A 14,718-nucleotide genomic window follows, 5' to 3' on the forward strand; every position below is an offset into this window, starting at 1 on the left:
GGTGGGACAGGAACAGACCCAACCAAGGGTGCCCCAGCCCAGCCCAGCCCACTGTGGTGGGACAGGAACAGACACACCCAAGGGTGCCCCAGTCCCAGCCCAGCACACCCTGGTGGGACAGGAACAGACACCCAAGGGTGCCCCAGCCCAGCACACCATGGTGGGACAGGAACAGACACCCAAGGGTGCCCCAGCCCAGCCCACTGTGGTGGGACAGGAACAGACACCCAAGGGTGCCCCAGCCCAGCCCACTGTGGTGGGACAGGAACAGACACACCCAAGGGTGCCCCAGCCCCAGCCACGCACACCCTGGTGGGACAGGAACAGACACCCAAGGGTGCCCCAGCCCAGCCCAGCCTAGCCCACTGTGGTGGGACAGAAACAGACACCCAAGGGTGCCCCAACCCTGCTGCACCCACTGGTGCCCCAGCCCAGCCCAGCCCACCATGGTGGGACAGGAACAGACCCACCCAAGGGTGCCCCAGCCCAGCACACCATGGTGGGACAGGAACAGACACACCCAAGGGTGCCCCAGCCCCAGCCCAGCACACCCTGGTGGGACAGGAACAGACACCCAAGGGTGCCCCAGCCCAGCCCAGCCTAGCCCACTGTGGTGGGACAGAAACAGACACCCAAGGGTGCCCCAACCCTGCTGCACCCACTGGTGCCCCAGCCCAGCCCAGCCCACCATGGTGGGACAGGAACAGACCCAACCAAGGGTGCCCCAGCCCAGCCCACTGTGGTGGGACAGGAACAGACACACCCAAGGGTGCCCCAGTCCCAGCCCAGCACACCCTGGTGGGACAGGAACAGACACCCAAGGGTGCCCCAGCCCAGCACACCATGGTGGGACAGGAACAGACACACCCAAGGGTGCCCCAGCCCCAGCCCAGCACACCCTGGTGGGACAGGAACAGACACCCAAGGGTGCCCCAGCCCAGCCCACTGTGGTGGGACAGGAACAGACACACCCAAGGGTGCCCCAGCCCCAGCCCAGCACACCCTGGTGGGACAGGAACAGACACCCAAGGGTGCCCCAGCCCAGCCCAGCCTAGCCCACTGTGGTGGGACAGAAACAGACACCCAAGGGTGCCCCAGCCCTGCTGCACCCACTGGTGCCCCAGCCCAGCCCAGCCCACCATGGTGGGACAGGAACAGACCCACCCAAGGGTGCCCCAGCCCAGCACACCATGGTGGGACAGGAACAGACACACCCAAGGGTGCCCCAGCCCCAGCCCAGCACACCCTGGTGGGACAGGAACAGACACCCAAGGGTGCCCCAGCCCAGCCCAGCCTAGCCCACTGTGGTGGGACAGAAACAGACACCCAAGGGTGCCCCAACCCTGCTGCACCCACTGGTGCCCCAGCCCAGCCCAGCCCACCATGGTGGGACAGGAACAGACCCACCCAAGGGTGCCCCAGCCCAGCACACCATGGTGGGACAGGAACAGACACACCCAAGGGTGCCCCAGTCCCAGCCCAGCACACCCTGGTGGGACAGGAACAGACACCCAAGGGTGCCCCAGCCCAGCCCAGCCCACCATGGTGGGACAGGAACAGACCCACCCAAGGGTGCCCCAGCCCAGCCCAGCCCACCATGGTGGGACAGGAACAGACCCACCCAAGGGTGCCCCAGCCCACCCATGGGATGCTCAGAGCAATCCCAGGCTGGAGCTCCCTTATCCCAGGGAGCAGCAGCTCCTCCTGCATCCCCCAAGGAATCCCATCCTCAGCACCCTCTCAAAGGGCTCCAGCAGTCACAGAATCACTAATGAACAAGACCACTAATTAGCTATCTTGGAAGAAGGTTTTTACCCCAGTTTCAATCACTGCTGTGCACACCTAGGCAGGATTAACTGCAATCAACTCTCAGTTTAACAATGAAATCAGTTTAAATTATTAACAATAAGGAGATAAATAGAGTATCAAGAGCTCCAGGAGCATTTGGACAAGGCTCTCAGGCACAGGGTGGGATTTTTGGGGTGTCCTGGGCAGGGCCAGGAGTGGGATTTGATGGCCCTTGTGGGTCCCTTCCAGCTCAGGGTATTCTGTGATTCTAATACACTCCTAATATTTAATCTTGTATTTTTCCTCTCAATATCTATTTTTCACTTGAGAAAAGATTTTCTGGAACAAAGTAGGTATTTTCAGTCTTTCTAACACTTGCCTGGAGTGTTTCAGCTTAAAAAACTGAAGGGCAGGCCTGGAAATATCCATCAAAATGTGCTGAGCAGAGCCTGCAAATGCCCAGGCCAGAAACACTCCGTGGGTTTAATCCTTGTCAGACGAGATGTTTGGGAGCTGAGCTTGCAGCACAGACAAGGTGTCTGGTGCTGAGGGGAAATCACAGGAGAAATGAGTTCCCTCAGAGGCAAAGGATGTTCTGCAAAGGCCAAATATTGCACAAGGAGTTTGTGATGGAAAGGGAAGAAGCAAAGGTTGGCCAAGGCTGGGTTTAGCTGGCACTGCCCACTGAGGTGCGCTGCCCTGTTCCCGTAATTCCCAGACCTTCCCAGGCAGATTCAGCTCTCAGTTCCACCTTTCCACAGGGCAACCATTCAGGTTTTGCTCCCAGAGCAGCAAAAATGGTCTCTGCACTTCAAATACCCCACTTTGACAAGGTCTGACCCTTCCCAGCTGTGCCACCCTGGGGTTGCTCCGGTGCCAGTGGCATTTACATGGGAACACATGGAATCCTCGGGAGCAGCACTGAACAGCCTTTGTTGTCCAAACCAACACCCCCAAACCCTCTGCCACGGGGCCTTGGGGGCTGCTGGACCTTCAGAGGAACACACAAAGCCCTCCCTCAGCCCTGCAGTCCCTGCCTGCCCCAGGGCTCAGGAACATCTGCCCTCAAAGCCACAGCTCCGACTCCATTCCTGCAAACACACCTGGAAAACACAACCCAAGTGATCCTGTCCCACCTCAGAGAAGGAAACGTTTGTCCTGAGCTGCTCAGTCTCCAGGACAATCTCTAAGTCAGGGATTTCTTCCACACTGCCCCTCTCTGCTCTCAGTTCAGTTCAGTCTTTGCAAAGACACCCCAAGGGCTGAAAGGTCCCAATGCCAATTCTGCTTCTGATCCTTGTATGGAATCACAGAACCATGGAATGGTTTGGGTTGAAGGGACCTTAAATCCCATCCCATCCCACTCCCTGCCATGGACAGGGACACCTCCCACCAGCCCAGGTTGGTCCAACCCCCGTCCAGCCTGGCCTGGGACACTCCCAGGGATCCAGGGGCAGCCACAAACATTCCACATGATAAAAAACTGGAAGGGCATTCAAAACCCCCCAAGAAATGCCAATATCTGACCAGCCCCAACTTCCAGCCCCTCATCCCCCAGGATGGGGGCACTGAGAGCTGGGGGGGCCTGACCTGCTGCTGGTGCCCAGAACAAACCCCCATCCCACCTCTATCCATCGCCTTTGCCAACAGGAAAGGCTTTTCCTGCCTTCCCAAAACCTGGAATTCCTTGGGCTAAGGTACCATTGTAGAGTGTTGTGGGAAGGTCCTGCCCTGTGGTGCCAGCTGACCTGGGCAGTGGCTGGGCAAGGGAGAAGCAAATGGGGAGGAACTGGCTGTTAGACCAGAAGAAGAAATAAGGGGCAGAGGTGGCAGGGATGGGTGTGGGAAGAGCAGGAATAGCACCAGGAACAGCTCCTGGAGGAGAATGGAGCTGTCCGAGGTACCCTCGAGCAGCACCTGCAGATCCCCTGGTTGGTCCCTGTGCTAAAAACAGGACAACCAATGCAATTTCCCTAAGGAATGGCAGGAGTTCCCTCCCTGCTGTGCTCAGGACAACGAGCTGTGGGCTCTTCACAGCAGAGTCATGGAATTCATTAACCTTTCCCACCAGCTCCAGAGATTCCATGCCACCCCCTGAGCTGCCTGTCCCTCTCCCTCCCCGCTCCAGGGATGTGCAGGACTGGAATTTTGCCCACTCCACCCCACCTCACTCAGGTCTGACACCATTACATTCACTTAGGAAACCTCCTTTTCTGTATTTCTGAAAACATTCACTTAGGAAACCTCCTTTTCTGTATTTCTGAAAACATTCACTTAGGAAACCTCCTTTTCTGTATTTCTGAAAACATTCACTTAGGAAACCTCCTTTTCTGTATTTCTGAAAACATTCACTTAGGAAACCTCCTTTTCTGTATTTCTGAACTTCCCATGAAGCCCCAGAAGCTGCTGGAGCTGAGCAAATAACCCTCGCCAGTAATTTATTCAATTTGTTCCCTTTCAGCTTCATTTAGAATTTGTGGCAGGGTTTTGTTCCACCCTGTGGTTCCAGCAATTAAATGGAAGAGGCCACGACACGCTCTTAGATCATTTTTGACTCATCATCAATCCCATTTCCCAAGAAAGCAGCAGTTTAAAGTGCAAATCATCCCGGCTGGATGTTGGGGTTCAGTGTTTAAAATGCTCAGAAATACATTCTGGTGTTTGGTTAAATCCTGGGAAACCACAATAAAGAGGCTGTTGGCAGAGAATTAACAGAGGGAGCCGGACAAGCAGAAACACTTGGAATTCCTGGCTGGTGAGGAGGAGCCTGAAGGGCTTTTCTCAGCTCTGCCACTGATGCTGCAGCGCTCAGGACGGGGCAGAATTTGGCCTTGGCTCCCACAGCCCCCCGAGGTGGGAGCTCAGGAATCCCCTGGGAATTCCGTGCTGTTCCCCAGGGAAGCCCAGAGGGCAGGGGGGGCAGCACCCACCTGACGGGCAGGGTCCTGTCCCCCTTCCTCCTGTCCATCTCCCGCTGGGGCACCGGGTACCAGCGGAAGTTCAGCTTCCAGTTGAAGCCGCCGTAGGTCATGTCGGAGCCCGCCATGTACTCGAAGGTGTCGTCGCTGATCACGTCGATGATGGGACACACCACGGTCCTCCTGCAGGGGGGGCACGGGGCGGGCACGGCACGGCAGGGCAGGGAGGGTTGGCAGGGGGCACAGGGCAGGGGTTGGTGTGTGGAGGGGGGCAAGGGGGGAGGGAAAAAAAGAGGGGAGGGGAAATGAAAAGAGGGGAGGGGAAATAAATAAAAAGAGGGGAGGGGAAATAAATAAAAAGAGGGGAGGGGAAATAATAAAAAGAGGGGAGGGGAAATGAAAAGAGGGGAGGGGAAATGAAAAGAGGGGAGGGGAAATGAAAAGAGGGGAGGGGAAATAAAAAGAGGGGAGGGGGAATAAAAAGAGGGGAGGGGGGATAAAAAGAGGGGAGGGGGAATAAAAAGAGGGGAGGGGGAATAAAAAGAGGGGAGGGGGAATAAAAAGAGGGGAGGGGGAATAAAAAGAGGGGAGGGGAAAAAAAGAGGGGAGGGGAAAAAAAGAGGGGAGGGGAAAAAAAGAGGGGAGGGGGAATAAAAAGAGGGGAGGGGAAAAAAAGGGAGGAGGCAAAAAATAAAGGGGGGAGGCAAAAAATAAAGGGGGGAGGCAAAAAATAAAGGGGGGAGGCAAAGAGAGGGGAGGCAAAGAGAGGGGAGGCAAAGAGAGGGGAGGCAAAGAGAGGGGAGATGGAGAAGGAAAAAAGGGAGGCAAAAGTGAGAGGGGAAAAATGGATTTTTTTTTTAACTCGCTTAAAAAAGAAAAGAACAAAAGGCACCTCTGCCCTTGGCAACAAAGCCGAGTCAAACCCAGACGGAGGCGCCGGCCCGGGCTGCCCTCACCTGTCCTCCTGGATCCTGGCCAGCAGCGGCTCCAGCCAGCCCAGGGTGCACTCGCAGTGCGCGTCCAGGAAGGTGATGACCTGCCCGCGGGACGCGGCGGCTCCGCGGAGCCGGGCGCGGATCAGCCCCGAGCGCTGCTCCATGCGCAGGATCCGCACCGGCACCGCCAGGCGCAGCACGAACCGCTCCAGGGCCGCCTTCAGGAACTCTGCCAGAGGGAGAGGGGGAATGGGGTGTGTGGTGAGAGCAGCACCTGGTGAGGACTCCCAAGGACACACAAACCACCACCCCGCCTCCCCCAACCTGCTGGAGCAACTCAGGGGGCTGGAAGGATGAGCTTTAATGTCCCTTCCAACCCAACCCATCCTCTGGTTCTATGATAAAATCACAAAAATTTTAAATAAATCACAATATGTCCCCTCCAATCCAACCCATCCTCTGGTTCTATGATAAAATCACAATAATTTTAAATAAATCACAATATGTCCCCTCCAATCCAACCCATCCTCTGGTTCTATGATAAAATCACAGAAATTTTAAATAGATTACAATGAGCTTTAATGTCCCTTCCAATCCAATCCATGCTCTGGTTCTATGATAAAATCACAGGAATTTTTGTAACTGAGCTGGAATATCACTTTTTTCACAGAATCCCAGAATCCCTGAGGTTGACAAAGCCCTGCCAGCCCCTGGAGCCCACCCTGTGCCCAATGCCCACCTTGGCAAAGCCCTCCCAGCCCATGGAGCCCACCCTGTGCCCAATGCCCACCTTGGCAAAGCCCTCCCAGCCCATGGAGCCCACCCTGTGCCCAATGCCCACCTTGGCAAAGCCCTCCCAGTCCCTGGAGCCCACCCTGTGCCCGATGCCCACCTTGACAAAGCCCTCCCAGCCCATGGAGCCCACCCTGTGCCCAATGCCCACCTTGTCCCCCAGCCCAGAGCTCTGAGTGCCACGGCCAGTCCTGCCTTGGGCACCTCCAGGGCTGGGCACTCCAAACCTCCCTGGGCAGCCCCTGCCAGGGCCTGCCCACCCTTTCCATGCAGCAATTCCTGCTCTGTGCCCCCTGCCCTGCCCTGGCCCAGCCTGAGGCTGGAATGCATCTCTTTGGATGTGGAATCTGGGGTTGTTTCTGCCACCTCAGGTGGTGTGGACATGGTGGAGGTGAATTTTAATGTCCCTTCCAACCCAACCCATCCTCTGGTTGTATGATAAAATCACAGGAATTTTAATAAATCACAATCGAATCCTTGAAATAAAGCAGGAAACAAAGAGTGCAAACAACCATGAGAACCCCACACCTGCTGGAGCATCTCAGAGGGGTTGGAAGGATGAGCTTTAATGCCCCTTCCAACCCAACCCATCCCCTGGTTCTATGATAAAATCACAATAATTTAAATCACAATGAGCTTTAATGCCCCTTCCAACCCAACCCATCCTCTGGTTCTATGATAAAATCACAGGAATTTTAAATACATCACAACAAGCTCCTTGAAATAACAACAAGGAGTGCAAATCAAAGACCCTTTGGCCAATTTGCTGATGGTTCAACACAAAAAGGGCCAATCTTGATGAATTTTCCCAGCTGAGCTCTTTAGATGCTTTTAGGAAAAATTGGAGTTACTTGGCTAAAATCTTCCTCTACCTTCTGCCACGGAGAATCATTAAGCCACTTAATGAACAGGGAAATGCAGGAGAGTAATTAGAGTTAAGTTAATGCTCCATGAGGCAGAACTAAAGGACGAGTCGCTGCCTCCTCTGTCCCTTGAGCAGCTGCAGCTTCAGGTTGGATTTGCCATTAGGCCCAATTGGCTACTCCAGGATAATTTATCATTCCATTAATTCCATTTGGAGACTGTTGTGTGATTCCTTTGGCAGGTTTATCAGCTCCCCATGCAGACAGTTTGCTTTCTAAAGCCTGAGTTTAGAACAAGAACAGGAATAAAAAAGAACAAGAGCCAAAGGAATGAAGCCCAAACAGGAGCATCACAAGCAGAGGGTTGGAATGAGATGGTCTTTAAGGTCCCTTTCAACTCAAAGCATCCTGGGATTCCATGGAATTGGCTCAGTGTGGATACTCAGGAGAATGTGAAGCACAGAATGAAGGGGTTGAGAGACGGGAGGAGAGAGAGGGAGAGATGTGGAAAAGGCCTGACCTTGGGAGGAATATGAAATAATAAACTACAGTGCAAAAAAAGCACTGATGGAATTCTGGATACAACATGAGAGCCCCTGGCAGGGCCTGAAGGGGCTCCAGGAGAGCTGGAGAGGGACTGGGGACAAGGGATGGAGGGACAGGACACAGGGAATGGCTTCCCACTGCCAGAGGGCAGGGCTGGGAAAGGGGATATTGGGAAGGAATTGGTGGCTGGGAGGGTGGGCAGGCCCTGGCACAGGTTGGGCAGAGAAGCTGTGGCTGCCCCTGGATCCCTGGGAGTGTCCAAGGCCAGGCTGGAGCACCCTGGGCTGGTGGGAGGTGTCCCTGCCCATGGCAGGGGTGGATTAGATGACCTTTAAGGGTCTCCTCCAACCCAACCCAGTCTGGGATTTTATGACTTACAACCTCATAATGAACTTTCCCCCTGGCAGTGCCCACCTCTGCCCAAACCCCCTGGGTCCCTCCCTGTGTCTCTGCAATGAACAGAACCATTTGCCAGTGGGTACAGAGGGGCTGTGCTTCACACCCTCCCTTGGCTGGCAGGACCCTCAGCCTGGCAGGACCCTCAGCCTGGCAGTGCAGGCAGCCCTGGCAGTGCAGGCAGCCCTGGCAGTGCCCACCTCTGCCCACACCCCCTGGGTCCCTCCCTGTGTCTCTGCAATGAACAGAACCATTTGCCAGTGGGTACAGAGGGGCTGTGCTTCACACCCTCCCTTGGCTGGCAGGACCCTCAGCCTGGCAGGACCCTCAGCCTGGCAGTGCAGGCAGCCCTGGCAGTGCAGGCAGCCCTGGCAGTGCCCACCTCTGCCCACACCCCCTGGGTCCCTCCCTGTGTCTCTGCAATGAACAGAACCATTTGCCAGTGGGTACAGAGGGGCTGTGCTTCACACCCTCCCTCAACTGGCAGGACCCTCAGCCTGGCAGTGCAGGCAGCCCTGGCAGTGCCCACCTCTCCCACACCCCCTGCAATGAGCAGAGACATTTGGCAGTGGGTACAAAGGGGCTGTGCTTCATGCCCTCCCTCGGCTGGCAGTGCAGGCAGCCCTGGCAGTGCCCACCTCTGCCCACACCCCCTGGGTCCCTTCCTGTGTCTGTGCAGTGAGCAGAGACATTTGGCAGTGGGTACAGAGGGGCAGTGCTTCATGCCCTCCCTCGGCTGGCAGGACCCTCAGCCTGGCAGCGCCGGCAGCCCTGGCAGTGCCCACCTCTCCCACATGCTCTGGGTCCCTCCCGGTGTCTCTGCAATGAGCAGAGACATTTGGCAGTGGGTACAGAGGGGCTGTGCTTCATGCCCTTCCTCAGCCTGGCAGGACCCTCAGCCTGGCAGCGCCGGCAGCCCTGGCAGTGCCCACCTCTGCCCACACCCCCTGGGTCCCTTCCTGTGTCTGTGCAATGAGCAGAAACATTTGGCAGTGGGTACAGAGGGGCTGTGCTTCATGCCCTCCCTTGGCTGGCAGGACCCTCAGCTTGGCAGGACCCTCAGCCTGGCAGTGCAGGCAGCCCTGGCAGTGCAGGCAGCCCTGGCAGTGCAGGCAGCCCTGGCAGTGCCCACCTCTGCCCACACCCCCTGGGTCCCTCCCTGCAATGAGCAGAGACATTTGGCAGTGGGTACAAAGGGTCTGTGCTTCATGCCCTCCCTCGAATGGCAGGACCCTCAGGCTGGCAGGACCCTCAGCCCTGGCAGTGCCCACCTCTGCCCACACCCCCTGGGTCCCTTCCTGTGTCTGTGCAATGAGCAGAACCATTTGCCAGTGGGTACAGAGGGGCTGTGCTTCATGCCCTCCCTCGGCTGGCAGGACCCTCAGCCTGGCAGGACCCTCAGCCTGGCAGTGCAGTCAGCCCTGGCAGGACCCTCAGCCCTGGCAGTGCCCACCTCTGCCCACACCCCCTGGGTCCCTCCCTGTGTCTCTGCAATGAGCACAGACATTCAGAAGTGGGTACAGAGGGGCTGTGCTTCATGCCCTCCCTCAGCTGGCAGTGCAGGCAGCCCTGGCAGTGCAGGCAGCCCTGGCAGTGCCCACCTCTCCCACACCCCCTGGGTCCCTCCCTGCAATGAGCAGAGACATTTGGCAGTGGGTACAGAGGGGCTGTGCTTCATGCCCTCCCTCGGCTGGCAGCGCCGGCAGCCCTGGCAGTGCCCACCTCTCTCGCTGGCATCGTCCACCAGGATGATCTCGCGCAGCAGCCGCGCTGGGGAGCGGTTGATGACGCTGCAGACGGTGCGCAGCAAAGTGCTCCAGGCCTCGTTGTGGAACACGATCACCACGCTGGTGTTGGGCAGCTCCTCCTGGTACACCTTGGTCTTGCACCTGCCCCACACAGAGGGAAACCACAGGGCAAGGGGGTTAATCCTCAGGGGATCCCAAAGGAGCTCTACCAAGGGGCAGCCTGGGAAAGGGGCTTGGCAGCAGCCATGGCATCGCTCCAGGGGAACCTGCCGTGCCCAGGTGGTTGGAGAGGGTGGAGGGGAAGGGAGGAGGCAAACAGGACACAGAGAGCCTGAAATGCCAACTGCTGTGGGGTTCAGGCTGCTCTGCGTGGGAAGGTTGTGCTTCTGCCAACTCTCTGGAGGAAGTGAGACATTGATTAGTTTTCTCTAAATGGCCTCACAACTTTCCCAAGTCTCTGATTCACTTTAAGAGTTAAACACCAAAGACCAGTAGGAGCACAAACACACAGGGGGTGGACAGTCACTATTCCTGCTCTCAAAGCCATTCCCGTTCCAATTCACAGAAGTGCAGTGGAAAACAAGCCCCATCCAGCCACAGGTGACTGACCTGTCCCTGAGCTCCACCTCACTCCTGGCTGGGCATGGACATGCCCTGACCCTGCTGCTCATCACACCTCTTTGGGCTGGACACCCCTTTCCAGGCAGGAATTGTTCCCAATATCCACCTGACCCTGCCCTGGCCCAGCCTGAGGCCGTGCCCTCTCCTCCTGTCCCTGTGCCCTGGGGCACAGCCCGACCCCCTGTCCCGGCTCCCCCCTCCTGGCAGGGATTGCAGAGCCAGAAGGTGCCCCCTGAGCCTCCTTTGCTCCAGCTGAGCCCCTCCCCAGCTCCCTCAGCTGCTGCTCCAGCCCCTTCCCAGCTCCCTGGCACAGCTTCCCATGGCACAGCTCTGCAGCCCCACCATGTCCCAGGGCACCTCCCAAGGACTGTGGGCACAGGACACACAAAGCCCTTTGCTGAACCACACAGGGACTCTGGAGCCACCTCCCAGTGCCCCAGCACAGCCTGTGCTGAGAAGTGACAATCACCTCCTGCCCCTCAGGGCTCTCAGGCCCTCGGGCTCCTCCCCACCCTGCACTCCTGACAACACCCACTGATGGTTCACTGCCCCCAGCACTGGCATCACTGCCCCAAGTCCCTGTTTCATTCCTGCAGCCACCAGCTCCACCTTATGGATACACATCAAGTAAAAGCAGCTGTTTGCATGGGAGAAAAACAGGTTTCCCATGATCAGTAACAGGGAAACAGAGTGAAACTCTCTCTGTTCCCCATCCCTCCTACTGGATGTGGAAAAATTGTGGGAGCATCAAGGTTTGTACCAGGATTTTCATAGAATCAAAGTCACAGACTGGTTTGGGTGGGAAGGGACCTTAAAGTCCATCCAGTGCCACCCCCTGCCATGGGCAGGGACACCTCCCACCAGCCCAGGCTGCTCCAAGTCCTGTCCAGCCTGGCCTTGGGCACTCCCAGGGATCCAGGGGCAGCCACAGCTCCTCTGCCCAACCTGTGCCAGGGCCTGCCCACCCTCCCAGGGAAGAACCTCCCAGCCCATCTCACTGCCCATTAAAACCAGCAGACCAATTTAATCATTAAGGACTCTTGTTTCAGTAACAAAACCATGACCAGTTTTCCTGCTGCTCTCTGTAATTCCACAGCCCCTTCTCACGTCTCAGCTGAATCCAGAGCCTCATTCCCACATTTCCCTCAGGGAGAAGTTCAAAAGCTGAACTTTGTTCCTCACACCTGAAGGAACAAACACAGAACTCCTTTGCTGGGCCAAGAGCAGCAAACACAGAAGTTCCTGCCTTGCCCAACACCAGGGCACCAGTTTGGTGCCAGGAAAGGCAGTGCCAGCCTCTCCAGGGGGTTCTGCTCCAGAGGGGCACTGGGATGAGCTGCTGAGGAAAAGCAGAGCTGATCCCAGACTGAGCTCCCTCAAAGGTGCCAACCCTGCATGTTCTCCTGACAAACAGAGCAGAGTGAACAGCACCAGAGAACAGCATTTACCCTCTCCCTTATCAACTGCAGGAGGAACAAGGAGTGATCTCACCTAAAAAATCCCAGCAAGGCTCCCTGAACACGGATTGGAGGCACAGAGGGGTTTTCACAGACATTTCCCCCAGGAGATTTTCAGGCATTGATTCCCAGTCCTAAACTGCTCCTTGTCAAGCCTTTTCCCCCACCCTGGGACAACCTCTCCAGGGTTTTGCTTTGCAGAACCCAGCACAAAACTGTGGCATCACATTCAAGCCATGATCACTCTTTAAAAAAATCCTCCTGTTTCTGCTCAGAAATGGATGCTCATAAGCACAAATCCTCACACAGGAGCTGATTTCCACCTACATTTCAGTAGGAAAATCCAATTATAATGGTCTAGCAATCTGCAGACAAGCACTTGCAACCTTACTCAGCCAGAAAAGATTGAAGATGGATTTCTTCCCCTGCTGCAGAAAATACTTAGAAATAAAATTAAGCATTTCTCTGTTGAATTAAACTGAGTTTAAAGTTTAATCAATAGCTCCTTTAATTAGAGCTGGTGCTGATTAAAAGCTTCAAGTTGGCTGTTCCCAACTGGACTCAGGCAACTGAGGGACAATCTCTGGGACTCTGGATGGACCAGGAGCAAATTAAACTGTTTGTGTGACATCAGATTCATGAGATGGAATTAAAGTGCCAACCCCAGAGCAGAGACGTGGCAACACTTGGACAAACTGGATACAGCACCAGGGGGTGGGTTCTGGGGGAGGTCCCTTCTTCCCAAAGAGTGAGACAGAACTCTCACTGGCCATGGAGCCAGGCTGGGAGAGCTGGGGGGCTCATCTGGAGAAGAGAAGGCTCCAGGGACACCTGAGAGCCCCTGGCAGGGCCTGAAGGGGCTCCAGGAGAGCTGGAGAAGGACTGGGGACAAGGGATGGAGGGACAGAACACAGGGAATGGCTTCCCACTGCCAGAGGGCAGGGCTGGGAGGGATATTGGGAAGGAATTGGTGGCTGGGAGGGTGGGCAGGCCCTGGCACAGGTTGGGCAGAGAAGCTGTGGCTGCCCCTGGATCCCTGGGAGTGTCCAAGGCCAGGTTGGATGGGACTTGGAGCAACTTGTGCAAGAATCCACCACTTCCCTGGGGAGATTATTCCACAGGCTGAGAATTCCCACAGTGAAACACTTTCCTATCACTTGTCACTTGACCCCACATCTCAGATCACTTCACATGACCCTGAGATTGGCTCAGCTGGTTAAAACTTGGCTGTAACAATGCCAAGGTCTTGGGTTCGATCCCCTGTGTGGGCCATTGACTGAAGAGTTGGACTCGATGGTCCTTGTGGGTCCTTCCAACTCAGAATAGTCTGGGATTCTGTGATAGAGAGATGGAGGGAGGCATGGATGGAGGGAGGGATGGATGGATGGAGGCATGGAGGGAGGCATGGAGGCAGGGAGGCAGGGAGGGAGGGAGGGAGGGAGGGAGGGAGGGAGGGAGGGAGGGAGGGAGGGAGGGAGGGAGGGAGGAGCTCAGTTGGTTCAAACTTGGCTGTAACAATGCCAAGGTCATGGGTTCAATCCCCTGTGTGGGCCATTGTGGGTTCAATCCCCTGTGTGGGCCATTGACTGAAGAGTTGGACTCGATGGTCCTTGTGGGTCCTTCCAACTCAGAACAGTCTGGGATTCTGGGATCATGATATCCCTGTGGCCTCCAGTTTGAGCTGCCCCACAGCCCAGGAGTGACTGAGCCCATTCCCCCTCGATGCCCTCCCTCCTTCCACCCACCCAGCACCACCCACACCTACACAGGGGATCAGGAACTTCCCACAACACATGGCCAGCAAGAGCAGTTTTCTATTTGATTCTCTTCTTCTCACCTTATTTTGCCCCAGCAAACCTCCCAAAGCCTGAAGGAGACCCTGGCACTGCTGAAATGAAAGGCACAGCCAGAGCAAACCTGGTGCCTCTGTGCCCATGTCAATAAAATTCAGTCTGTCTGTCACACACTAAACACATTAACCATAAAATCCTATTCCTGCCTAAGAGCAAACCATTATAAATTGGCTTTTGGAACAATTGAACACTCCCTAAAGACAGAGGGTGTACAGAAAGCTTCTGTCTGAAGAGGAAAATGAATCATTTTTCTCAATGCCATAATAATTTCTGTTCTTTCAGCACAGAAGACAAAACTTCTCCTCATCAGGAAAATCCATTTTGACACATTTCCCTCAGTGCTCAAAAGCTCCTCTGGCCCAGCTGAGCACAGCCCCTCACTGAGGGGATATTCCTGACTTTTCAGGCATTTGGGAATGAAATCCAGGCAAAAAAAGCATCACCTTTATTGCAAATCCCATGGGAAGCTGGAGGAGTTCATTTGATTCAAAGCACAAGAAGCAAGACTGGCCCCAAGTGACAATTCAGACTCCAAAGGCACAGCAAGGGGAGGCTTCAGGCCCTGACCACTTGTGTGTCATTATTTGGCTGAGATTTATCTCCACTTGCATTGGTTACGAGCTGCTGGACCAACAAATCCCAGCATGGCATTGACAGGGCAGGGGAGAAGGAAAACAAGGCAAAAAAACTGAACTGGAACAAAGATCAAATCCAATCAACACAAAGTTTCTATAAAAATTAAGGGAGGGGGGAAAAAATCCCACCACTAAAAATTTACTGCCACAAGTTTTGATATGAAAT

The 14,718-nt window shown here is 55.5% G+C and overlaps 1 protein-coding gene across 4 annotated transcripts in view; it reads right to left on the minus strand.

The window, feature by feature from the left end:
* Positions 1-14,718, minus strand: part of GALNT13 (polypeptide N-acetylgalactosaminyltransferase 13) — a 75,845-nt gene that overhangs the window by 35,791 nt on the left and 25,336 nt on the right. For all 4 annotated transcript variants that reach the window (XM_071561906.1, XM_071561905.1, XM_071561904.1 and 1 more), the window contains 3 exons: positions 9,961-10,127; positions 5,663-5,870; positions 4,719-4,889 (listed from right to left, as the gene is read on the minus strand). In XM_071561906.1, coding sequence (XP_071418007.1) covers positions 4,719-4,889; positions 5,663-5,870; positions 9,961-10,127 — 546 coding nt within the window. The remainder of the gene's footprint in view (positions 1-4,718; positions 4,890-5,662; positions 5,871-9,960; positions 10,128-14,718) is intronic.

Source organism: Pithys albifrons, chromosome 8, assembly GCF_047495875.1.
Source record: "Pithys albifrons albifrons isolate INPA30051 chromosome 8, PitAlb_v1, whole genome shotgun sequence".
NCBI lineage: Eukaryota > Metazoa > Chordata > Aves > Passeriformes > Thamnophilidae > Pithys > Pithys albifrons.